General features: G+C 38.7%; 2 protein-coding genes across 3 annotated transcripts; both read left to right on the top strand.

Annotated features, from left to right (window-relative positions):
• The first annotated feature begins 729 nt into the window (after positions 1-729).
• LOC140850937 (putative disease resistance protein RGA4) lies at positions 730-5293 on the top strand. 2 transcript variants are annotated; one of them, XM_073248220.1, is made up of 2 exons: positions 730-4683; positions 5005-5293. In XM_073248220.1, the coding sequence occupies exon 1, from the start codon at positions 914-916 to the stop codon at positions 4643-4645; it is 3732 nt and encodes a 1243-aa protein (XP_073104321.1). In that variant the 5' UTR covers positions 730-913; the 3' UTR covers positions 4646-4683; positions 5005-5293. The 2 variants fall into 2 exon arrangements, with proteins under 2 accessions (XP_073104321.1, XP_073104320.1); XM_073248219.1 differs by having other exon boundaries at positions 731-4683; positions 4773-5293.
• Positions 5294-22362: 17069 nt separating this feature from the next.
• Positions 22363-24085, top strand: LOC105057872 (major pollen allergen Ole e 10). Its single transcript, XM_019854836.3, has 4 exons — positions 22363-22649; positions 23335-23363; positions 23492-23726; positions 23845-24085. The coding sequence occupies exons 1-4, from the start codon at positions 22574-22576 to the stop codon at positions 23874-23876; spliced, it is 372 nt and encodes a 123-aa protein (XP_019710395.2). The 5' UTR covers positions 22363-22573; the 3' UTR covers positions 23877-24085.
• Positions 24086-24553: the final 468 nt, after the last annotated feature.

Here is a 24553-nt window from a genome sequence, read left to right as displayed (position 1 = left end):
TATTAGACCAAAATAACGTTTTGCCATCAAACTTTATCAAAAATCATATTTACCCCTTTTTAAATATATTTCATAGGATTTATGTTTTATACATAATGCAGACATAAAATTTATGTCTTTTCTTTTCTTTTCTTTTCTCTTTTATTCAGTCACGTCCCCATATCTAATGTTTTTAAAACCGTTATGCCGGATTCTTACGATACTTGAATAGTTAACACTCCCATGCCTAGATAGCAGTGGCACTGAATTAAGTTTGATACGAGTGGATGGCCCATTTAATTGTAGGTTGTTGCCCGATCACCCACTCCTCCTATATATGGATCTGTCGAGCAATTAACTTTACTGATAATTAAATACTAATTTAATATCCAGAACTGACACTTCACCTCCATTTTGTCCGATAGCAAAACTGGTCGAGCTGGTGTAATCTCAGCCACGCAATTAGGTACATTCCCTAAAATTTTCAAGATAATGCGTTTGGATGTTTTCTTTGGGAAGCTTCCTTCTTGCTTCCTAATGGTGGATGTGACTTTGGATTTTTCCATACAACCGTCAAGAAACTGCATTGATTCCACACTAACAAACAGATAAGACGCAGGTTAATCTGAATTTGTATAAATGAATTGACAAGTTGTGAAAGAAAATTGGGTGGTTCGAATGCTTTTTGCACCGTCTTAGATATTTCACATGTACGGTCCTGGTTAGTACACGACTTGATGGAACAAACGGTCGGACCAGCGTTGATTAACCTTTCCGTTCACATCAAGCAAGGAATGGAAATAAAAACAGAAGATTCCAGAGCACCTACAGACCTAGTGAAAAGAGGGAGAGCATTTCCACTGAGTCAATTCGTTTGCGATTCATCAACTTTTCTTCACAAATCAATCGGGGTGACTCATTGCAGTCAGGAGTAATGGCTGATGTGCTTCTCTCAGCCTTGCTACCGGTGGTGATGGAGAAGGCAACCGACCGTCTTCTCCCACAGTTTGGAGTGATATGGGGCATGGAAGAGAAGCTAGAAAAGCTGGAAAGAACACTATCGGTAATCCAGTCCATACTTGGGGATGCAGAGAATCGGCAAGTCAAGGATCCAGCTGTGAAGAGGTGGTTGGCAGCGCTGAAGGATGCAGCCTACGAAGCAGACGACATACTGGATGAGTTCAATGTGGAAGCAATGCGGCGGAAGACACAGATTCAGATCGATATGTCAAAAAAGGTGCGCAGCTTCTTTTCTCTTCACAATCCAGTTTGGTTTCGCTTTAAGATGGGGCAAAAGTTGAAAGAAATTGTCCAGAAAATAGATGAAATCGCAGCTGAGAGAATTAGATTTGGTTTCACGGTCACAACCCAACCACAAAACAGGGATAGGCCACAGACCCACTCCTATGTTGATGAGTCAAATGTCATTGGTAGGGAGGTAGATAAAGAAAAAATAGTGAAGTTGTTACTCGATCATGATCGCAACCAGAATGTTGCTGTCCTTCCCATAGTTGCTATGGGTGGAGTGGGTAAGACCACACTGGCCAAATTGGTTTACAAAGATGAAAGGGTGGAGAGGCATTTCCAGCCGCTCATATGGATCTGTGCGTCCGATGAGTTCGATATTGCGAAACTTGCTAAAGCAATAATAGCTTCAGCCACAGGAACTGAGTGTCAGGAATCACAAATGGAGTTGTTACAACGCCGCCTTCGAGAAGTTGTAAGTGGAAAAAGGTACTTACTTGTATTAGATGATGTTTGGAACGAGGATCAGGCAAAGTGGGATGAGTTAAAAACTTTACTGGGAACCGGTGGAGAAGGGAGCAGGATCATTGTGACCGCACGAAGTGAGAAGGTATCGTCGATAATGGGTACACTTCCCACTTGTCGCCTATCATGTTTGACTGAGGATGATTCCTGGACATTGTTTAGGAAGAGAGCATTTGAAAAGGGAGCAGATGTGCCTCCAAATCTAGAAAAAATTGGCAAGGAGATTGTCAAGAAATGTGGTGGGTTGCCTCTAGCAGTGAAGGCATTGGGGAGCTTAATGCATTCCAAGAGTCAGGAAAAGGAATGGTTGTCTGTGAGGGACAGCGAGATTTGGGATATGCAGGTTGGTGAAGATGGGATCTTACCAGCACTAAGGTTGAGCTACGGTCATTTGCCTTCCCATTTAAAACAATGCTTTGCTTTTTGTGCCATATTTCCGAAGGATTATGAAATGGAAAAGGATTTGTTGATTCAACTATGGATGGCCAATGGATTCATTCCATCTGGTGGAAGAAAGGAGTTGGAGGACAAGGGGCATGAGATTTTTAATGAGTTGGCGTCGAGATCTTTCTTTCAGGACATCAAGGAAGTTGAGGGACATGCCGGGTTCGACGGATTTTTTGTACGCAGCAGTAAAGTTTATTACATAACAACTTGCAAGATGCATGACCTCACGCACGACCTGGCAAAATCCATTACGGGAAATGAATGCCTCAACATAGTGGAACCTGCCATGTTGGAAGATGTATCTAGGAAAACCCGTCACTTGGGTACATCTGGGCATCTCACATTGAACATCCATCGGACCTTCAATACTTCTCCAAATATTCGCACTCTATTGTCCTCATCAACGACACGGAGTAATCGTACTATAGTGACTGCGGATTCATCAAAGCCTAGGTCGTTGAGAGCATTGGCTCTGGATGATTATAAGATTAGACGATTGCCTATTTCAATTGGATTTCTGAAACACCTAAGATACCTGGACCTCTCTTGTACTGGTGTAGAAGCATTACCTGATGCCACCACCACACTTCTCAATCTACAAACTCTGAAACTCTCCCACTGCTGGAAACTATGCAAGCTGCCCGAAGACATGAGAAATATGAGTAGCCTGAGGCATCTCTACATTGACGGATGTGATAGTCTGAAGCATCTGCCAGCAGGTATGGGGCAATTGAGCAGCCTACGAACATTGACGAAATACATTGTAGGCAATGATGCTGGTAGGCGTATAAGCGAGTTGAATGGCTTAGATCTCGGTGGCTTTCTAGAGCTGTATAACCTGAGAAATGTGAGGGATGCAGCAGATGCTAAACATGCTAATCTCAGTTCGAAACATAACCTTCGCTCGTTAATATTATGCTGGGACATGATTGCATGGAATGATTCTTGTTATAGATCAAATGCCCCTAATGTTTGTAAGGATGTTTTGCATGTAGGAAATGCTGAGGAGGTTTTGGAAGCCCTTGGGCCTCATGATGGCTTAAAGCTATTGGCAATATGGCGCTATGGGGGCGACAGATTTCCAACGTGGATGATGGACTCTCTGTTACTGCAAAATTTAATTGAAATCCATCTGGGAGCTTGCGCAGGTTGCGACCATCTCCCACCTTTATGGCAGCTACCTGTACTTAAATTTCTCTACTTGATTAAGATGGGTAGCGTCAGGCATCTCTGCAGCAGCACCATCTACGGCAATGCAAGTAATGGCACACTGCAAGCATTCCCCTCACTAAAGAGACTGGTGTTGCACACGATGCAGAGCTTGAAGGAGTGGTCAGAGGATGAAAAAACTGTGGAGGTCATGCTAGTTTTCCCTCATCTTGCTGAGCTTAAGATCATTAATTGCCCAAATTTGATGACCATACCAAAATTACCATCTCTCAAAAGTTTATCAATGAAAGGAACCAATAAGCAGTTGGGCTTGGTCCATAGTCTGACCGCACTGTCTTCCCTTGAAATTGAAGTCGATAAAACGAGCAATGGTACAGAGTCTCCTCCTCTTGCTCAGGAAAAAAAAATGTTTTTCAGGGATTTTAGATCTCTTGAAAATTTAACTATCACGGCATCTGAGGATCTGGCACCATTGCTGGAGGAGGAGGAGATGGAAGGGCTGAGCTCATCCCTACATCATTTGGAGGTTAGAAGATGCAACTGGTTGTTTTCATCATCGCAGCAGGCATCATCACCTTTGGGGTTTTGGAAGAACCTGACTTCTCTCCAGTCTTTAGAGATCCATCATTGTGATGATCTAGTCTACTGGCCGGAGGAGGAGTTCCGTGGCTTGAACTCACTGAAGAGTTTAACCATCTGGTCTTGCAACAAGTTGGTTGGACCATTATCCTCGTCATCATCAGGGGATGGAGAGCTCCTACCAAACCTGGAAGAGCTGAATGTCTGGGGCTGTGATGTTCTGCTGGAATTGCCCAAGTTGCCTGCTACCCTCAGAGAATTGCCTGTTCAGGACTGCGCCAAATTCAATTCCATGACGGAAGGCCTGCGACATTCCACCGCTCTCAACCGCATATACATTACTGACTGTCCAAGCCTGAGGTCTCTGCCGGAAGGGTTTGAGCAGCTCACCGCACTCAAGTATCTGGTAATCTGTCGTTGCAGCAATTTGTTATATCTGCCGCAAGGGATGCAGGGCCTCACGGCACTGAAGGGGCTGAATATTGGTGAATGCCCTCAGCTGTCATCACTACCCGAAGGTCTCCAACAACGACTCCCCGGCCTTCAGCGTCTGAGAATTGAGGGGTGCCCCAACCTAGAGAGACAATATGCGAAAGGAGGCCGGTATTGGGACCTGATCTCACGCATCCCCGTTACCGGAACACTATCTGAGATTAGGAGCAACTTCAGCACATTCCCTCCTTCCTTTTCTTGCTTTTGAAGACCATCTACAGTTCAATATCATCCAGTCCTTTTTAGGTACAATCCTCTCTCTCTCTCTCTCAAATAAAATAGAAATTAGTGAGTGTAATTATTTATCTTCCCTCACATTCTTGTTCCTGTTGAAGGAATCTGAGCGCGATCAGTTAGCGCATGCTCACTAAAGCAGACCGTAATGGTAACCAATGGCATCATCCTGAGATACTAGCCAAAGTAGACTGTTCACATAAACTATCATGCACCAATTGATGATTCTCACAAGTATTCTTCTGAGATTGGAGGTGCAGCGGGAGCCGGAGGGATATTTATTAGAATTTTTCATTCATTTTTCTCATCATATTTTATTTTATTTTTTTCCAGCTATGCAAGATGAATCGGAAATTTCGATTCAAGATGGACAAAAAGCGTTCATAGTCCAAGCAGCTTTCTTGTTAATCATTCAATGTCGAACTTCTTGCTGTTGTCAGTCTAGCACAAGAAGAAGTAACATATTATGCATTGGATAAGTTTGCCAGAGATTTCCAAATCTTCAATTGTTGGGAATAGTATCCCAAAGCCAATCGTCAGCCTGTTGACGATTGTGCTCCTTTTGTATTAGTACATGAATTATAAATAAATAAAAGTTATTTTGATATTTTTTCATCACAAATGTTTCATCTTCTAATGAACTCCTGTGTTGTGGTGAAGTCCTTAGGACTATTTAGACTCGACAAAGGAAAATTTGTCACTTAGTCCTTAAACCTGTTCGCGACCAAATGATACGTTGTTATCAAGGACGACAACGTTTATCGAGCATAGGTCGTTGTGTGCCATATGGGTTGGTTGTCCTCATAACCAAAGAGTGTGGAGACACTGGTATGGCATACAGGTGAGATGTAATGGTACATCTGCACTGAACGTGACCGACTCCGGAGCTATTTCTGCTGTCAAGATTTGCTCCGATGGGATATAGGTATTAATGTCCCTCCGACCTGAGACCGCCCTGGTGACTTGCAAGCAACTCACTTCACTTAGGCACTGGACTACCTGAATTTCTAATTCAGTGATGGAAGGCTGCTGGGTGTAGTCAAGTATTTGACTTGTCGGTGCGTGTGTCAAGATGGGATTGACCACTCCAGTTTAGGAGCTGTGTACAGTCGTGTTTCAATTTAGCAAAATCTTGGCCAGGGTAGTCCTAGTGAGGAGTCACAGGACTAATTGAGTTGAGCATGATTCGGATGATCTCATCAGGGTTGACAGTTTAACCCTGAGTCATCCTAAACACAGGGGTCAAAAGGGATGAATTATACGGTAACCATATTCACGTAGGTTCTGAATGTTGCGATTGCGACTATTCGACCTATCCGATCGTCGGGTACCATTGCTAGATGGTCACTTCGATTAGTACAGAAATTGGTTCCTGTGCTACCAGCTTAGGTTCGAACCTGCGGGGTCACACACATTAGAGGTTCCTTTCTGATCTGATGGCTGATTATGAGTCTTATGTGTCTGGGACTCTATGATTGAGAATTAGGATTCTCTGATCATGAGTTTCACACATTTTGGGTACCGGGGTCAAAATTTTGAATTTCAAATTTTGAATTTGAAATTTGAACTTTTTGATCAGGGTTTCATATCGATGGTCTATGATGCCTAATTGCCCATCGGATTTGGACTCAATATTTATGAGAGGTTTAATTAGTGATTTGATCGCTAATTAACTCAATTTGATTGAGTAATTATTTTTAGATCAAGTCCAATTGAATTGGATTCAGTTTGGATTGACCAAATTAGGTTAAGTGTTGATCTAATCGCTAAGATGGCTTAGTCCCTGATTTGATCAGGGGTTAGGTTTAGTTAATTCCTTATTTGATTAGAATTTTATTGAGCCTAATTAAGCCTAATTATGTTGGGTTTAATCTGATCTAATTGTGCTTAACCTATTTTAATTAGGTTGGCTCAATTTGAATCAAACCACCTTGTTTTAAATTCCCTGCGCCACCCAACTTCCTTGCGCCCATTTGAATTCACGAGAAGAAATTTTCTCGTGAATTTTCTCCCACGCAAAGCTCTCTCACGCCCATGTTTCTGTGCGCCAATTATTTGGATTAACTTGGTTTGTTACCCATCCAAATTCAAAGGAATTTTGAATTTGAATGGATAACCAAATAACCATGCGCCAGCTTATCCTCTTTTGTGCGCCCCATATTCCACACGAGAAATGGTTTCTCGTGAAAGTCTCCACGCACAAAAAAAAGGCCATGCCATCTCTTCTTTCTCGCATAAATAGATGAGGATAAGATTGGTTGACACTTGAATTCAAATTTGATTTGAATTTAAGTGAGCAACCACCTCTTCTTATCCACTCACACGCTTTCAACATCTCTTACGATGTTCTATAAAATGAGAAAGGGAGAGGGCGTGGGCAATAAAAGAAAGAAGAGATAAGGGGCGTGGGGAGGTTCTGGAAAAATTTTGAAGTGTTCAAAATTTATCGAGAGGAGAGAAAAAAGAGAGAGAAGTGGGCACAGGATTTTTGGTGTGTACCCTAGAGTTTCTACCTAAGGTTCGGGAAGTGAGATTGGTGTGCCACGAGTTTCGTGAGTCCACCAAATTTCAGAGAGAGATCCATCAGCCTCTTAACCAATCGTGCAGATGATCCAGAGCATCCGAGGAGTCGGCACACATCGATCGAAGGAGTTCGATCAACATCAGCCATCAAAAGGGTGAAATCACGAACTAGCATTCGTGAAGAACCGATCAGACGGGAGCTTCGTGTGGATGATCCACAGAGATCAAATACTAGTGTGGCTGCGATGTGAAAATCAGAGTCCCCCGACGGTGATCAAATTACGGTGATCGACTATCCACAAAAGGTGATGTGTTCTGAAGACAGTACAGCAAAAAGTTTACTGTTTCAAATTTGAATTTCAAATTTAAATGCATGCTGTTGTATCATATTTAGATCCTAGTGTAGGGTTAATTAGTATTAATTAATGAGATTAATTAATAATTCTACTGAAAAATAATAATTTTGAAAAAGTTTTAAAATTATCATTTTGCCCCTGCACTGAATTTTCGCTTCAAATGGTATCAAAGCAAGGTTCTAGAATATGATATACATATGCATGCGTAGATTAAGGTGTAATCTATAAGTTTAAATTTGAAATTCAAAATTTTAAATTTGAAATTCAAAATTTGAAATTTGAAATTTGTTAGAAGTTTCAAATTTGAAATTCAAAATTTAAAATTTGAATTTTAAAATTTGAATTTTAAAATTTAAAATTTGAAATTTGAAATTTATTTAAAATTTTAAATTTAAAATTTGGAATTCAAAATTTGAAATTTAAAATTCAAAATTTAAAAATTTAAAATTCAAAGATTGGAAATTCAAAATTTGAAATTTGGTTGAAATCTTAAATTTAAAATTTAAAATTTAAAATTTAAAATTCAAAATTCAAAATTTAAATTTTGAAATTGGTATATGTAGATATACTTGATCCAAGTAGCAAGTAATCTAATTGGGTTGGTTGCCATGGCTGTCCGATCATAGGAGAAAAGTAGGGTTTAAAGGCCCTCTCTTCCCATTTGATGGGGTCTCCTATGGTGGTAGGGGTGCCGATGCAATTATAACCCATGCCGATGAAGCAGCGAAAGAACTTAATTATAAAATTTATCATGAATGTGTTAGATTAGATCTAAAAGAAAATTCATGATTTATTTTGAGTTATTTTCTGTTATGAAATGAGCAATAGGATTACTGTTTATGAATTGTGCTGACCCATTTGTGAAATGAGTCAACACATTTGGTAAACAGAAAATAAAATCTTTCAAAATTTAAAAATTATTTTTGAAATGCCAAACCCTGACCCATCAGCTCAAGTACTTAATTAAAAGAATTAAGTATTATCTAGTAGGTCTAGAATTGTGAATTAAGACCTAAGATAATTGTATAAACTTGTGGGTCAATGGGTTAGATGAATTAGGTCCATAATTGGGTTAGACCTAAGGTTAGCTTAAAAAAATAGACTAAATGGAGTAATTGGTCAAATCTAATCAAAAGTTGAATTGGATTAGGTCAAGGATATTCTAGACTCAACTTCAATAGTTGTAGTTGAATGGGTCCATGTCTTTAACTAGACCAAGATGGACTTAATTCATGGCTACGCGGTGGAGCCCTATTTACTAAGTTGATCAAAATTAAAACTAATAAACCGGTTGGTGTCTAAGGTAAGTTCGGCAGTTTTGACCAGTGGTTCTTAAGCGGGAGCTACTCGCATTGATTCGATCATTGACGAGTTAATGGCAAATCCCCTCCACTGATCTTAGTTACCTGGCCAATCTGGTAAGTTAGATTTTGATTAGATCACTTGGTGATTAGAGCTCACCCATGTTATTAGGTAAATCAGTGTGACTGATTTAGGTGCTCCTAATGCCAGCTTCAATTAAATCTTTTTTAATCTGACTTGGTGAAGTCAGTGGAAGGATTGAAATTGGTTGGATGATTTCTTCTCTACTATCCTTTAATAAAATCCTCAAAAATTATTAGGTCCCTAAAATGATTAAGTTATAATGATAACTAAGTCAATGCCTCCCATTAAGTGAGTGATAATGAGTCCATTAGTTCAATGATCATTGGAAGCCCAAAGGCCTGGTGCTCATTGGCTAATGAAATTATCATTCATAATATGATAATTTGGTTGAGTCTTTCTGATGGTGATTAGATTGGCCGGCCAAAGTCGGGCCTGATCATTTATTGGTCTGATTCACCAAAATTAAGTCATGTTAATGGTTGGACCTAACCAGATCTTTTCAGTGGAGGCCAAAGCCTACTGATTAAGTTTTGGGGCAAAATCAATTACTAGAAGTTGTTTAGAGAAACAACTGGTTAAGAACCTACCCATAGATGCACATGGGTTGACCAACCAAAGTTGGGCTCGTGTGTACTCTGTGTGGATTCTAGTACCCATTAAGGAATTAAAGTAATTTCTCGAATTAGAGGTTGAGGCTACCAGTTCGTAAAAATATTGAAAAAAATTTTAGACTAAAGTCCAAGTCTTTAGTATTAATTTATGTACTAATAGAGGTCTGGTTTTTCTTTATACCGCTATGGCCACTACCCTGTCGCTCCGATCATTATTAGATAATGACAAGCTCATGGGACCTAATTTTGATAGCTGGTATCAAAAATTAAAAATAATCCTTGAGCATGAGCGGATCCTTTATGTAGTAACGGATCCAGCACCTGAGGAGCCAGCTCCGAACGCTAGTAAGGCGATCAGAGACACTTACCAGAAGTGGCTCAATGACCGCACTACCGTCCGATGTATTATGCTAGCAGCAATGAATGACGAGTTCAGCCGCAGGTTTGAGAATGCCCAGCCACAGGAGATGCTTCAAATGTTGAACGACTCCTTTGGCACGCCTGACGATGTTGAAAGGCACAAAACTAGTTGTGCCATTTTCAATGCTCGGATGAGGGATGGGGTCTCAGTCACTGATCATGTACTGTACATGATCGAGATGATTGAGCGCCTAAGCAAATTGGGTTTTTCTCTACACGAGCAGCTCGATAAGGATGCGATCCTTAATTCCTTGCCCAAGTCCTTCCTCACATTCCTTACTCATTTTCGAATGACAAAGCCTGCAGTAAACTACCACGGGTTGTTGGAGTTGCTGCAGAACTTTGAGAAGGATCACCAGCTCCATAAGGAGTCGGTGAATGTAGTGGGAGGGTCTTCTTCTCGTCGTCGACCCTTTGGGAAGGGAAAGAAGAACAAGAAGAAGAAGAACAAGAAGGTGCAGCCTCATGCTGGGACGGTTGCACAGGGTCAGACCAAGAAGCGCAAGCCCGACCAGAGCCAGGCGGAGTGCTTCTTTTGCAAGAAGCAGGGGCATTGAAAGAGGAACTGTCCTCAATACATTGCCTCCCTGGACCCGAACAGACCGAAGAAAAAGCAAGGTAATTATATGATAACTCCTTGCAACTTTTTCATTTATGATACTACTGCCTGGGTATTAGATACCGGAAGCCCTTATCATATTTGTAATTCAATGCAGGGTCTGCAGGTCAGTAGAAGATTTGATGAAGGTGAGAGGTTCCTGAACGTTGGAGATGGAAGCAAAGTTCCAGTTCTAGCTTTAGGAATCATGAGTCTTGTAATCAATTCTCGTAATGTAATTCTGAGTGAATGTCACTATTGTCCAAGCTTTTTATTAAATATTATTTTTGTAGGCCTTTTCGGTCATGTACGGTTATGATTTTTTAATAAAAAGAAATATTTGCAATATCATTTTGAATGGTGTTATAATGTTTGTTGGATAATTAAATAATAGAATTTACTTACTATCACAACCTGTTAATGTGGTTCAAAACTTCGGTAAATGCCCTAGAATAGATAATGTGTCAGAAGTCTACCTTTGGCACTGTAGGCTAGGTCATATCAATAAGAACAGGATAAACAGGTTGGCTCAAGAAGAAATTCTTGAACTTGATGATTATGAATCACTTCCAACCTATGAGTCTTGTCTTCTTGAAAAGATGACCAAGTCACCTTTTACTAGAAAAGGTGAGCGAGCCAGTGAACTCTTGGGTCTGGTACATTCTGATGTATGTGGACCTATGAGCTCAAGTGTAAGAGGTGGATATTTTTACTTCATAACCTTCACAGACGACCTATCGAGGTATGGGTATGTCTACTTAATGAAGCATAAGTCGGAGTCGTTTGAAATGTTAAAACTATTCCGAAATGAGGTAGAAAAACAAACTGGGAAGTGTATTAAAATTCTTCGATCTGATCGAGGAGGTGAATACCTTTTCAATGAGTTTCTGACGTATCTAGGGGAGAATGAGATTCTCTCTCAGTGGACTCCTCCTGGAACACCACAGCATAATGGTGTGTCTGAAAGGAGAAATCAGACCTTATTGGACATGGTTCGATCCATGATGGGGTTTGCTGGTCTGCCGATCTCCCTCTGGGGATATGCGCTTGAATCGGCTTGTTACCTTCTAAATAGAGTTCCGAGTAAGTCTGTAGCCAAAATGCCATATGATATATGGATAGGACGTAAGCCAGTACTCTCGCACCTTAGGGTTTGGGGGTGTCCGGCTTATGTTAAACGTTTAATTATAGACAAGCTTGGACCTAGGTCTGACAAGTGTAATTTTATAGGGTACCCAAAAGAGACCAAAGGGTATTATTTCTACCTTGCTGATGAGCAAAAGGTGTTTGTCAGCCTTAAGGCAATCTTTTTAGAAAAGGAGTTCCTTAGTGAAGGAACTGTTGCCTCTAAGGTCGAACTTGATAAAATTCGACAGGTGGAAAAACCGACACATATTACTGAACCTGAACCGGATTTGATTAGATCAGATCCGGAGCCCATTGATTATGCACCCTTAAGGCGGTCTAGTAGAGTACCACATCAACCGGACAGATACTATGATTTCTTGGTCCGGGATGGCGATCCTGTCAAACTTGATGAAAATGATGAGGATCTGATCACCTACATGGATGCAATGCAGAGACCTGACTCTGAGAAATGGCTAGAGGTCATGAAATCCGAAATGGAGTCCATGAAGGTCAATGATGTGTGGATATTGGTTGACTCACCCGAAGGAGTAAAACCCATAGGGTGTAAGTGGGTCTTCAAGAGGAAAAGGGGCGCAGACGGAAAGGTGGAGATCTATAAAGCCCGTCTGGTTGTCAAGGGATATCGTCAACGTTATGATATAGACTATGACGAGATGTTTTCTCCTGTGGCAATGCTCAAATCCATTCGGATTATGCTTGCGATAGCTGCCCATCTAGACTATAAAATCTGGCAGATGGATGTGAAGACAGCTTTCCTAAATGGAGAACTAGATGAAGAGGTGTATATGATACAACCTGAAGGGTTCACATCCACAGATGAGTCTAAGGTATGCAAGCTACAAAGGTCCATTTATGGACTTAAGCAGGCATCTTGGAGTTGGAACATACGTTTTGATAGGACGATCAAAACGTATGGCTTCATTAAGAATGGAGAAGAGCCCTGCATTTATAAGTGGGCTAATGGTCTAGTAGTAGTATTTCTTGTATTGTATGTGGTTGACATTCTCTTAATCGGGAATGATGTCCCTGCATTACAGAAAATAAAGATTTGGCTGTCGTCACAGTTCTCCATGAAGGATCTGGGAGAAGCTTCCTACATCCTAGGGATGAGGATCTATAGGGATAGATCAAAAGATTGCTTGGCTTATCCCAGTCCACGTACATTGATACTATGCTGAAAAGGTTCAGCATGGAGAATTTCAAGAAATGCTATCTACCGATAGGCCATGAAATTTCTCTCTCGAAAAGGGATTGTCCGACAACACCTCAAGAGAGAGAGCATATGGGTAGGATTCCATATGCTTCGACAGTGGGATATATCATGTACGCCATGACATGTACACGATCAGATGTGGCATACTCACTAGGGGTAGTGAGTAGATACCAATCTGATCCAGGGGAGAATCACTGGAAGGTTGTTAAAACCATCCTGAAATATTTAAGAAATACTAAGGACCAGTGGCTTGTATATAGTGAATCGGACTTGAGACTTATAAGGTTTACAGACTCTAGTTTTCAGTCTGATCGTGATGACAGCAAGAGTGTGTCAGGATTTATTTTTACCCTTAATGGTGGAGCTGTCTGCTGGAAGAGTTCCAAGCAGCACACTGTGGCTGATTCAGTATGCGAGGCAGAGTATATTGCTGCATCAGATGCTGCCAAAGAAGTGGTGTGGCTGAAAAAATTCATCACCGAGCTCGGAGTAGCACCCTCCCTTGTTGGTCCAGTTTTGCTCTACTGTGATAGCTCTGGAGCCATTACTCAGGCGAAGGAACCGAAGGCACACCAGCGGACGAAGCATATTCTGCGTCGCTACCATCTCATCCGGGAGATCGTGGATCGAGGTGACGTCGACCTTCAGAAGATCGATGGGAAGGAGAACCTGACCGACCCATTCACTAAAGCCATTGCGGTGAAGGAGTTCAACGACTACAAGTCGAAGATGGGTATTAGATACTGCACCGATTGGCTTTAGGCCAAGTGGGAGATTGTTGGGAATAGTGTCCCAAAGCCAATCGTCAGTCTGTTGATGGTTGTGCTCTTTTTGTATTAGTACATGAATTATAAATAAATAAAAGTTATTTTGATATTTTTTCATCACAAATGTTTCATCTTCTAATGAACTCCTGTGTTGTGGTGAAGTCCTTAGGACTATTTAGACTCGACAAAGGAGGATTTGTCGCTTAGTCCTTAAACCTGTTCGCGACCAAATGATATGTTGTTACCAAGGACGACAACATTTATCGAGCATAGGTCGTTGTGTGCCATATGGGTTGGTTATCCTCATAACCAAAGAGTGTGGAGACACTGGTATGGCATACAGGTGAGATGTAATGGTACATCTGCACTGAACATGACCGACTCCGGAGCTATTTCTGCTGTCAAGATTTGCTCCGATGGGATATGGGTATAAATGTCCCTCCGACCTGAGACCGCCACGGTGACTTGCAAGCAACTCACTACACTTAGGCACTGGACTACCTGAATTTCTAATTCAGTGACGGAAGGCTGCTGGGTGTAGTCAAGTACTTGACTTGTCGGTGCGTGTGTCAAGATGGGATTGACCACTCCAGTTTAGAAGCTGTGTACAGTCGTACTTCAATTTAGCAAAATCTTGGCCAGGATAGTCCTAGTGATGAGTCACAGGACTAATTGAGTTGAGCACGATTCGGATGATCTCATCAGGGTTGACAGTTTAACCCTGAGTCGTCTTAAACACAGGGATCAAAAGGGATGAATTATATGGTAACCATATTCACGTAGGTTCTGAATGTTGCGATTGCGACTATTCGACCTATCCGATCGTCGGGTACCATTGCTAGATGGTCACTTCGATTAGTACAGGAATTGATTCCTGTGCTACCGGCTTAGGTTCGAACCTGCGGGATCACACACATTAGAGGTTCCTTTCTGATCTGATGGCTGATTATGAGTCTTATGTGTCTGAGACTCTATGATTGAGAATTAGGATTCTCTGATCATGAGTTCCACACATTTTGGGTACCGGGGTCAAAATTTTGAATTTCAAATTTTGAATTTGAAATTTGAACTTTTTGATCAGGGTTTCATATCGATGGTCTCTGATGCCTAATTGCCCATCGAATTTGGACTCAATATTTATGAGATATTTAATTAGTAATTTGATCGCTAATTAACTCAATTTGATTGAGTAATTATTTTTAGATCAAGTTCAATTGAATTGGATTCAGTTTGGATTGATCCGATTAGGTTAAGTGTTGATCTAATCGCTAAGGTGGCTTAGTCCCTGATTTGATCAGGGGTTAGGTTTAGTTAATTTTTGATTTGATTAGAATTTTATTGAGCCTAATTAAGCCTAATTGTGTTGGGTTTAATCTGGTCTAATTGTGCTTAACCTATTTTAATTAGGTTGGCTCAATTTGAATCAAACCACCTTGTTTTAAATTCCTTGCGCCACCCAACTTCCTTGCGCCCATTTGAATTCATGAGAAGAAATTTTCTCATAAATTTTCTCCCACGCAAAGCTCTCTCACACCCATGTTTCTGTGCGCCAATTATTTGGATTAACTTGGTTTGTTACCCATCCAAATTCAAAGGGATTTTGAATTTGAATGGATAACCAAATAACCATGCGCCAGCTTATCCTCTTTTGTGCGCCCCATATTCCACATGAGAAATAGTTTCTCATGAAAGTCTCCATGCACAAAAAAAAGGCCACGCCATCTCTTCTTTCTCGCACAAATGGATGAGGATAAGATTGGTTGACACTTGAATTCAAATTTGATTTGAATTTAAGTGAGCAACCACCTCTTCTTATCCACTCACACGCTTTCAACATCTCTTGCGATGTATTATAAAATGAGAAAGGGAGAGGACGTGAGCAATAAAAGAAAGAAGAGATAAGGGGCGTGGGGAGGTTCTAAAAAAATTTTGAAGTGTTCAAAATTTACCGAGAGGAGAGAAAAAAGAGAGAGAGAAGTGGGCGCAGGGTTTTTGGTGTGTACCCTAGGGTTTCTACCTAGGGTTCGGGAAGTGAGATTGGTGTGCCACGAGTGTCGTGAGTCCATCAAATTTCAGGAAGAGATCTATCAGCCTCTCAACCAACCGTACAGACGATCCAAAGCATCCGAGGAGTCGGCACACATCGATCGAAGGAGTTCGATCAACATCAACCATCAAAAGGGTGAAATCACGAACTAGCATTCGTGAAGAACCGATCAGACGGGAGCTTCGTGTGGACGATCCGCAAAGACCAGACACTAGTGTGGCTGCGACGTGAAGATCAGAGCCCTCCGACGGTGATCAAATTATGGTGATCGACTACCCGCAAAAGATGATGTGTTCTGAATACAGTACAGTAAAAAGTTTACTGTTTCAAATTTGAATTTTAAATTTAAATACATGCTGTTGTATCATATTTAGATCCTAGTATAGGGTTAATTAGTATTAATTAATGAGATTAATTAATAATTTCACTGTAAAATAGTAATTTTAAAAAAGTTTTAAAATTACTATTTTACCCCTGCACTGAATTTTCGCTACATCAATGGTCAAGTGACTTCATGTGAATCTTTTTTTTTTTTTTGAGTAAATGGGGACTACTGCGTTTTAAGTAAAAAGAGGCTTCATGTGAATCTTATTCATAGTTTTGATTTGGTTGTTGTTAAGCACTCAAAGGGACATTAGGGAGAGAGAAGCTTAATTATCTTTTAGCAGAAGTCATTTGGCATTTAATGTTATGTTGATTGTTTTCTCTCAACCTTATTTTATTCGACATCCTTCAATATATAAACATATACTTTCAAGCCTTTGAAGAGTGCTTCTGCTTCATGTATCAAAATTAATTGAAAGATGGAGATGTTTATTAATTATTTGAATTTCCTTTTTTTTTCAAGAGTATATATTTGAATTTCCTCTTTGGCTGCCCTAACCAATTTTTATGTAGCGTGAAACACATCTTCACTGTTGCTTTCTAGAAAATAATAAACTTTGATGTACATTCCATTCTTCGATCAATAAATTCGTGGAAACTGTCTCACTTCCTCCATTACCCCTTAAAAAAGAGAAAACCATCATATACAATCCATTTTGTCTAAGTATACTATTGTCACTAACTATGTTTTCTTACAAGTTTTGGCACTTTTTCTAGCCAATCTAGGAGGAGGAAGAGGAATTAGAGTTTTTGCTGGGAAGAACCAGTGAAGGCCTTGATGTTCTTCCTAATTTTTGGCATTTTTCTGAGTGAATTGCTGAGCTTCCAGATAGAGGAAGCTTGATTCAGTGTTGCTGGCACCTCTGTTTCTACTTCTAGGTAGATGCTGAATAAAGGATCCAAGAGATGAAGTCCAGAGATGACCGGAGGGTGGATCAGCTTTTTGGGTCTCCTATATGATTCAGGAACTTTAGCTTCCCTTCTCTTTGGGAATTAGAGTTTGTTGTAGGGAGGATTTCTGCTGAAACTTTTTCTTTTAGGCTATCATGCCCCCAACCTGAGTCAAGCACTTGACAAATGGCTACGTATCCCATAAGGATCAACTCAGAGATATGCAAGGCCTTAAACTTATATTATACAAATCCAATGAAAAACCATAAAGATTTATTTTACTTGCTATCCAAAACAATAGGCATGCAAAGATAATCTAGAGCATTAGTTAAAAATAATAATAATAATAAATTGTAGGATCCAAATTACAACTCCACAATTATGAAATGTTCTCGAGACAAGAAATTCACAAAGCAACCAATCCTCCAATAATGCCAATGGATCAAACATCTAGCAAAATTTAACTTTTCCATAACCTAACTAAAAATTAAGGAAATATTCAATCTAAGTGCCTCTATATACTCTGTGTTCCAGCATTCCAAGCTAGCTGCTCAATATCTGAAAGACAACAAAGGAACAAAGTAGTGAGCTAAAGCTTAATAAGATACAGTTACCATCTTTCACTGGATTAAGTAGGAATCATAAACTAATACATGAAAAAATATATTCAAAAAATCCATCAAATATAACTTTTGAAGTAGTTATGCTATCATAATCTAGCTTTAGGAATAGACAATAAGTTATGAGGTTTAATAAATAACAATTTTTAATATATGCAGCATGACAAGGCGGTAACAAATAATTGTTGAGTAGAACTATAGTGTTCTTCCAAAAACATAGTTATACAAAACATCAACTTTTCCTCATGGTCTTTGTGACTATGGCCCAAGTTAATCATGGCACGATCAAAAATCATATTCGGTCATGTGGTGTAGGCCCAATTGAATTATGCATGGTTAATGATCAATCCTTTGGTTGGCATTGGTTAATACATTGCCAATGATCAATCAACTTGCTAGGCTTGAATATAATATTGCTAACCCTCAATCCCACTAGCTAAGCACAAACAGTCTATTACCCATGATTAGGGTTGCAATCAGGTCGGATTGGATAAGATATGGATTGAGTGGGATGCATGACAAATCAAAAATTGTCAATCTAAATCTAACATATTTATTAAATTAGTTAAAAATCTGGATCCATATCGGTCATTTTATTAAACTAGTAATTTAGCTCGATATACAAAGAGTTGAGATAAATTAAATGGGCTAAATGGTTAAGCATTGCTACCCCCATCCATGATCAACCCCATAAGGTAGGCCCAAGTACTGAGAATCCATTAGCTATGTATTCCAATTCTAGTACCATTCACATTTTACAAACTTTCAAGCCATAAACAAACCATTAAATCACATAAGCATACAAATCCTATATTCAGAAAAGTAAAAAGAAAGACTTCCTATATTAAATCACATACACCTTCATTATAAAATCCTGTATTAAATCTCTCTCCTCTCCAAATCCTGTTTCACCCTTTTGTTTCTAACATCAAGCATGTGCTTTAATGATGGTTACCATCCAATTTTTTTATTGCTTATCCCGAATTCAAGTATGATTGCACTGTCTAATTTTCAAATATCATCATATTGTCTAAAATGAATGTAAGCGTACATTTGCCGTCCCCAATTACTAGTTAGGAAGAGATTGGATGGTTATGGTTATGCTATCTATGCATAAATTTCCACTTGCAATGAGCAGCTATAAAATGACCTGGCACGAGATCTATTAGATTGGGATCAAACTTATTGTGGCTTTGTATGCAACTATGCATTTTGTCTTTCATATTTTGATGCGAACCTGATAAGAAATATTACAGCTTAGATAGGCCCACATAGCTCTTCAAACTAATTTAAGTAAGAAATAGGCCAATCTCAATCCACTTACAAGTTGCAGCTATATACCTTATCGTAGATTTATAGTTATAACAAGGTTTGTCATGTCGGTGCATATAGCTCCCAATCTAAAGTCCATCAGTTTGTGGTCAAATGATCATTGGATCCATTAAGGTTTGCTTTAGGACCACCAAAATCAATCAAAAATTCACCACATACAGAAAGAAACACCAAAGTGCCATGAAAAGAAAAATAATTTCCTTAATGTGTAAAATTGAGTGTAAGAGATCCTACTTTTAGGTTTCTAGGGCCTTTACATAAATGGAATTTCATAGAGCCTTTAAAATTAGAAAAAATTATAGTGACACACCTTCAACTTTTCATTTTTCATACTTACATCTAAAAAATTCTAATTTTTCAACTTAACCCCAAAACTCAGATTTTTGTTACAATGTGGCCCAAGCACCCATCTCAATGATGGTCCATGAACATGTGATTGCTATACAAGATAAGTTTAGACAAAATTTCATCAATGCCCTTATTATCTGGATTAGAAGAGGATTGTATTTTGATGGGAATGAAAATCTGAGAATATATTAGTCATTTCATACTAGTAATTAATGGCATTAGAGCTCAGGTAGATATTTAAGTGACATTACAATCAATTCATAACTTTTGGATTCTAATTCAAAAAATAGAAATATTTGGGTGTAAATGTAAACCAAGAAAGTTAGAGTGTCTATGTAATTTTTTCTAAAATTATTAGAACTAAAAAATAAATCAAAAAAGACCAAAATAATTGTAATAGGGTTGAAATCTTTTTTTTTTTTTTGTTTTTTGTCAAAAGGGATGGGGTCAAACCCGATTCCAGCCACCCAAGTGTAGGCGGGATCCAAACCCTGGTTATTAGGTAGCACAGCCTAAAAACATCCTGTTATATGTTAGTTCACCTTTCTGAAGGTAGGGAAGACACATCAAGCGCTTGGCATCATGGTCATATCTCCGCCGGCGTAGGTAAACTAACGGTTAATGGCTAACATGTGATATAATATCGTAATCCATGATTGCTACCTCAAAGATACAAATATTTATCTCTTAGGACTCTTCTAAGACGTCCTTCCCTTATGGTCCAGCACAGCTCTCATTCTTTCTTGCCTTTGTGGCCTAAGATGGCTACCTCAATGATTCAGCACCCCCACCTTTCCATCTCTCTCATGCGCACCCTATTTTTTTTCTAATTTTTGCTTAACTGGCCTTTTTGTTTGGAAATGGCAACGGTTTCGGGGCTCTTTTAATGAAGCTTCCAAGTATGTAGGGGGAATCTTCATTGGCTTACGAGTCCTGTTAATTAGTAGTTTGAATCTTCTTTCTTTATTCAATTTTCCAGCATGTAAAAAGTGTGTTTTGAAATGTAATGGAGTTTCTTTAATTTTCTCAACATTTATATGTCCTTGCATGTATTAAGTTTGGATAATCTATCATGTCAAACCCAAGTTCAATTCAATAAATTAATTTTACTCAGACATGCATTATAGTGATTGATCTTATAGGAACATTCCTTTTACTGAGCGAGACCAAAAAAAAGATGAGGAAACTGAAGGTGTATAAGATCACCTCTATTTCCTTTGTCCCATGCTATCCTTACCTACAAACCTTGAGATGAATTCCGGAACCTCAGCTTTGTACTGATTACACAATCAATGCCCTTCTACTTGATCATTATTTGACCAATGTTAATATGCTTGATAGTAACTTGAAATTACTTGGAGTGACCTAAAAGGTCCGAGTAAACTGTAACACAATTCTTCTGACATATAGTTTACAATGTACTTAAAGAAGGGAAGGAGAGGAGATGCCTTAACTTCTTGTGATGAACACAGAAGAAATAAAAACCTAGGACGTGCAAGTTGCAATCATTCTGGATCATTGTAATATGTATATGTAAGTGAGAATTTAATACTCCAAAAGTAATCACATTATAAACTTTGGATTGTAATATTATCGTTTCGAATAAGCTCATGGACTTCAAAACCCAGATTTATCATCCAACTCTTATATTTGATTAGTGAATTTAAATATTAGCTTTAAATAATTGGAAATCAACATGAAACACTACGTGTGATTTTTTTTTTTTTTCCCCCGGAAGGTTTTATCTTTTCGTTTGTTCTATTTTAGTAATTGAAGTTATATAATACTGGTATACAATAGAAATCCCCTCATGTGGGACTTGTATTGTTTTACTGTTAATCATGGCCGAGCTAGTACAATAGTTAGGATCCACTAATGGCATTATCACGCTCTTGCTACTTTCTTTAGAAAAAATATTAGATTTATTTGTGTTAATCATCACTATTATGAATCCCATGACCTGGAGAAGGAAGAAAGTTGCTGATGCTTTGCAGTAAGGTCATTGCAGCATTTTCCAATCAAGCTTCTCATGGAGAAAATGGGTGCAGAATAATTTAGTTTAAATTTTAAGGGTATATGTGGTTCTCAACTAGAATCAAAATTGGATTTAGAATCATAATAGATTGAAAGGAGAATCTCAATAGCCACATCTCTTGATGTATTTGGTTTATAACTAAAATCAAAATCAGAATTGGAATAGAATTTGAATATTAGAGGAGAGAGTAGAGAAGGATTGGATTTAAGGGGATTAGAGCATTTCAATTTCCTTCTGAAATGAGAATGAGAATAGAACTTTCTCCAATCAAATGACTGGAATGAGAGTCACTCGTTCTCATATCAGAGTTCAACTCTCGCCAACCAAATTACGCTCTAAAAAGACTTATTTGACTCGCGAGAACAAGAGAAAAAGTATGATCAATCAAAAAATAAATAAATAACTTATATTTGATTGAAAGTTTCAAGTGAGAAATTGAAAAATTATCTTCCCATACTAATAAGTTTCCCACCTTCTATAGGAAATAGAAATCTATGTAAGAATTGAAAAATCAATTTTCTTACGTGCTGGAAATCAAGAAAAAAATTGTTAGAAATGCCCTAAATTCTGGTGACTTATATTTTTTTCTCTATATATTTAATTTATTAAGGACATTGAGATATTTTACAAAATAGATGCTCGATCATGTAAAAGGTATATCAAAAAATATATTTTCTTTATCATTTTTTTCATGATTAATCAAATATATTAAAATTATTTTTATAAATATAATACATGGAGATATAACAATCTACGAAATATATTCCGATGAGATTGAGTTTTTTCCACAAGCCAAACAAATCTAAAATAAGGAATATGGCGAGAAGACCAAATGACCTTAGAACTTGCAAGTCCGTTACCTTGGTTCAAGAGACTTGGAAAAGATTGGGGGATTTGGTGGATGGAACCAGCAGTAATCCTCTGGGATTCTTTGAGATAGCAGATATATGAATAACATATATAATATTTCCTATCTCTTAAAACCGAGAGGGAGACGGAGGTTGAAGGGAATCTGTTGGGCTCTCTCTCTCCAGCAGCGCTATGACAAACCACGCCAAGACAAAACTTCGGGAATCCACCCGTTGTCAGAGCCGTTTCACGTGCATGCTTGCTCCTCCTCCTTAAAAGTTAAGCCCCAACCCCACCCCCGTGCTCTCGCTTGGCTGCTAAACCAGCAGTCTAGTTCTCCTCTCCAACCTCCTAACAAAAAAAAGAAAAAACCATGGCAAGAAAAGTAGAGCCATACACTTCTTTCTTAGCTCTCTCATTCGCTCTGTTACTGCTTTCCCTTGCCGCAGGTAAGAACTAGAAAATCTAGACTTTTTCTGGAATTCTTATAGCCTTTTCTTTTCTCATTCATGTGCCACATTTGCTCGATAAATAAAATAGCTTTTGGGTTGCTTCCTACTTATTTTTTCCCCCCATATCACCGAAATACAAGGTATTTCTTCCATTCTTCCTTTTGGTGATTCTTTAATTTGCTATTCATACAGATGCTAGCATTTGAAGTGATACTAAGATTCTCTCTTGCTTTTTCCTTTTCTTTCTTATTTCCAGTTCAAAGGGGTTCGTGAGTTGGTATATTTTATTTTGTAGTAGTTTCATCACTTTTACATTCAGATTGGGACATGCAAAAAGGTTTTCTTATGGCCTGCAGTAAATTTTCTTTTTTCAAATATGACACGAAGCTTTACTCGGTTGAGAAATGATTCTATGATTCTGAAACATATCTATAGTGTTTACAAGAAATGTTTTAAATTATTTCATTTCTTTCCCAAAAGTTCCATCTGCTTGTTCTCTGTTTCTGACCTTGATGACAAGCTCATGCTATATTGAAAGTTTCTTTTTTTACCTGACCGTAATCTAGTTCAAATTAGATAGTGAATCAGTACCAATTTTTAGCATGCTATTTATCTATATTGATGTTACTTAGTACATCGCATCAACAAAAAGAAATGTAACTTAGTAATTTGTATCTCACAGGGGGAGCAGTTGCATCACCACAGGGACAGGTAAATCTCAAAATCCTTGCAAGTTTTTAAATTGTTTTCTGTCTCAAGGAAGCACTACAAAGTTTTGCAGCCAGTGAGGTTAAAGAAGAGGAGATTGATGTGCAGTGGATTTTGCTTTGTTGTTGCAGAAAACTTGGTGCGTGGCCAAACCTTCATCAGATGAAGCTACTCTGACTGCAAACGTAAACTATGCTTGCTCTCAGGTGGATTGCAAGGTACTGCAAAAGGGTAATCCTTGTTTTTACCCAGACAACCTCATGTCTCATGCTTCAGTTGCCATGAACCTCTACTACCAAGCCCGAGGCCGGAACTACTGGAACTGCCACTTCAAGAACTCAGGGCTCGTCACAATAACAGATCCAAGTAATTTTCCAGTTCCATGCACTCTGAGTTCACCTCTCCACTCTGACTCACCTAACTCAAAATTTGACTTTTCCTTCAATTCCGTTGTTAATAATTCCAGAATGTGTTTCCCTTGTAGGTTTTGAAAGCTGCAATTATGTCTATTATTGACGAAGAGGGCAAATTCTCAACTAGGTTAAGCTGCAGATTGATGGTGTTTGCTTTAGCTGTCTAAACCTTCTTGTTATCTGCATTATACTATTTGTTGGATTTCTCCGAATACTTGCCTTAGTTTTTGGTGTTTTCTACATTATGATATCTCTTGGATGGTTGCATTATTGCAAATTGATCAAAAATTTCTGCCCTCGTCTTTCATGTCATCCCTACCTATTTTTCTGCTTCACAAATGGTGGTTGTTAGTCATGGGAAAAAGACAAACAGTAACCATCATATTCATATTTGATTTTGTTCTTTCAGATTAGCGGAATAGATGACTCACAAATATAATGTTGGATACTTTGGACAACAAGGCATACCTATTCAAAAAGTTAAATCTAAAATTTGAGAACGGACTTCGTTTTCTGAACATCATACTAAGAGGTTGTACCAGATAATGAGGTGCTACCTAAGCTTGTACATATGTGTTGGATGACCGCATGTCAAACTCTCTCGCAATCCTGAAGTTATCGATGCTGCTTGCCTCTCTATAAATAGATGAGATTATTATTATTTTATTAAGCAAATACAAGTTAAATTGAATCATGCATATAGATCAATTTTATTATGTTGAAGAAGGAAAAAGGTGGGTAGAAAGAAATAAAGGTGGGTTCATACATCAGGACTAAATC

Source organism: Elaeis guineensis, chromosome 14, assembly GCF_000442705.2.
Source record: "Elaeis guineensis isolate ETL-2024a chromosome 14, EG11, whole genome shotgun sequence".
NCBI classification, from domain to species: domain Eukaryota; kingdom Viridiplantae; phylum Streptophyta; class Magnoliopsida; order Arecales; family Arecaceae; genus Elaeis; species Elaeis guineensis.
This window is presented reverse-complemented; position numbering and strand designations above follow the sequence as displayed.

Excerpts from the sequence above, each read along its gene's own strand:
- LOC140850937 (XM_073248220.1), top strand. The coding sequence starts at position 914 with ATGGCTGATGTGCTTCTCTCAGCCTTGCTACCGGTGGTGATGGAGAAG.
- LOC105057872 (XM_019854836.3), top strand. The coding sequence starts at position 22,574 with ATGGCAAGAAAAGTAGAGCCATACACTTCTTTCTTAGCTCTCTCATTC. Across the intron at positions 22,650-23,334 it reads ACTGCTTTCCCTTGCCGCAG|GGGGAGCAGTTGCATCACCA; the intron begins GTAAGAACTAGA and ends TGTATCTCACAG. Across the intron at positions 23,727-23,844 it reads CGTCACAATAACAGATCCAA|GTTTTGAAAGCTGCAATTAT; the intron begins GTAATTTTCCAG and ends TTTCCCTTGTAG.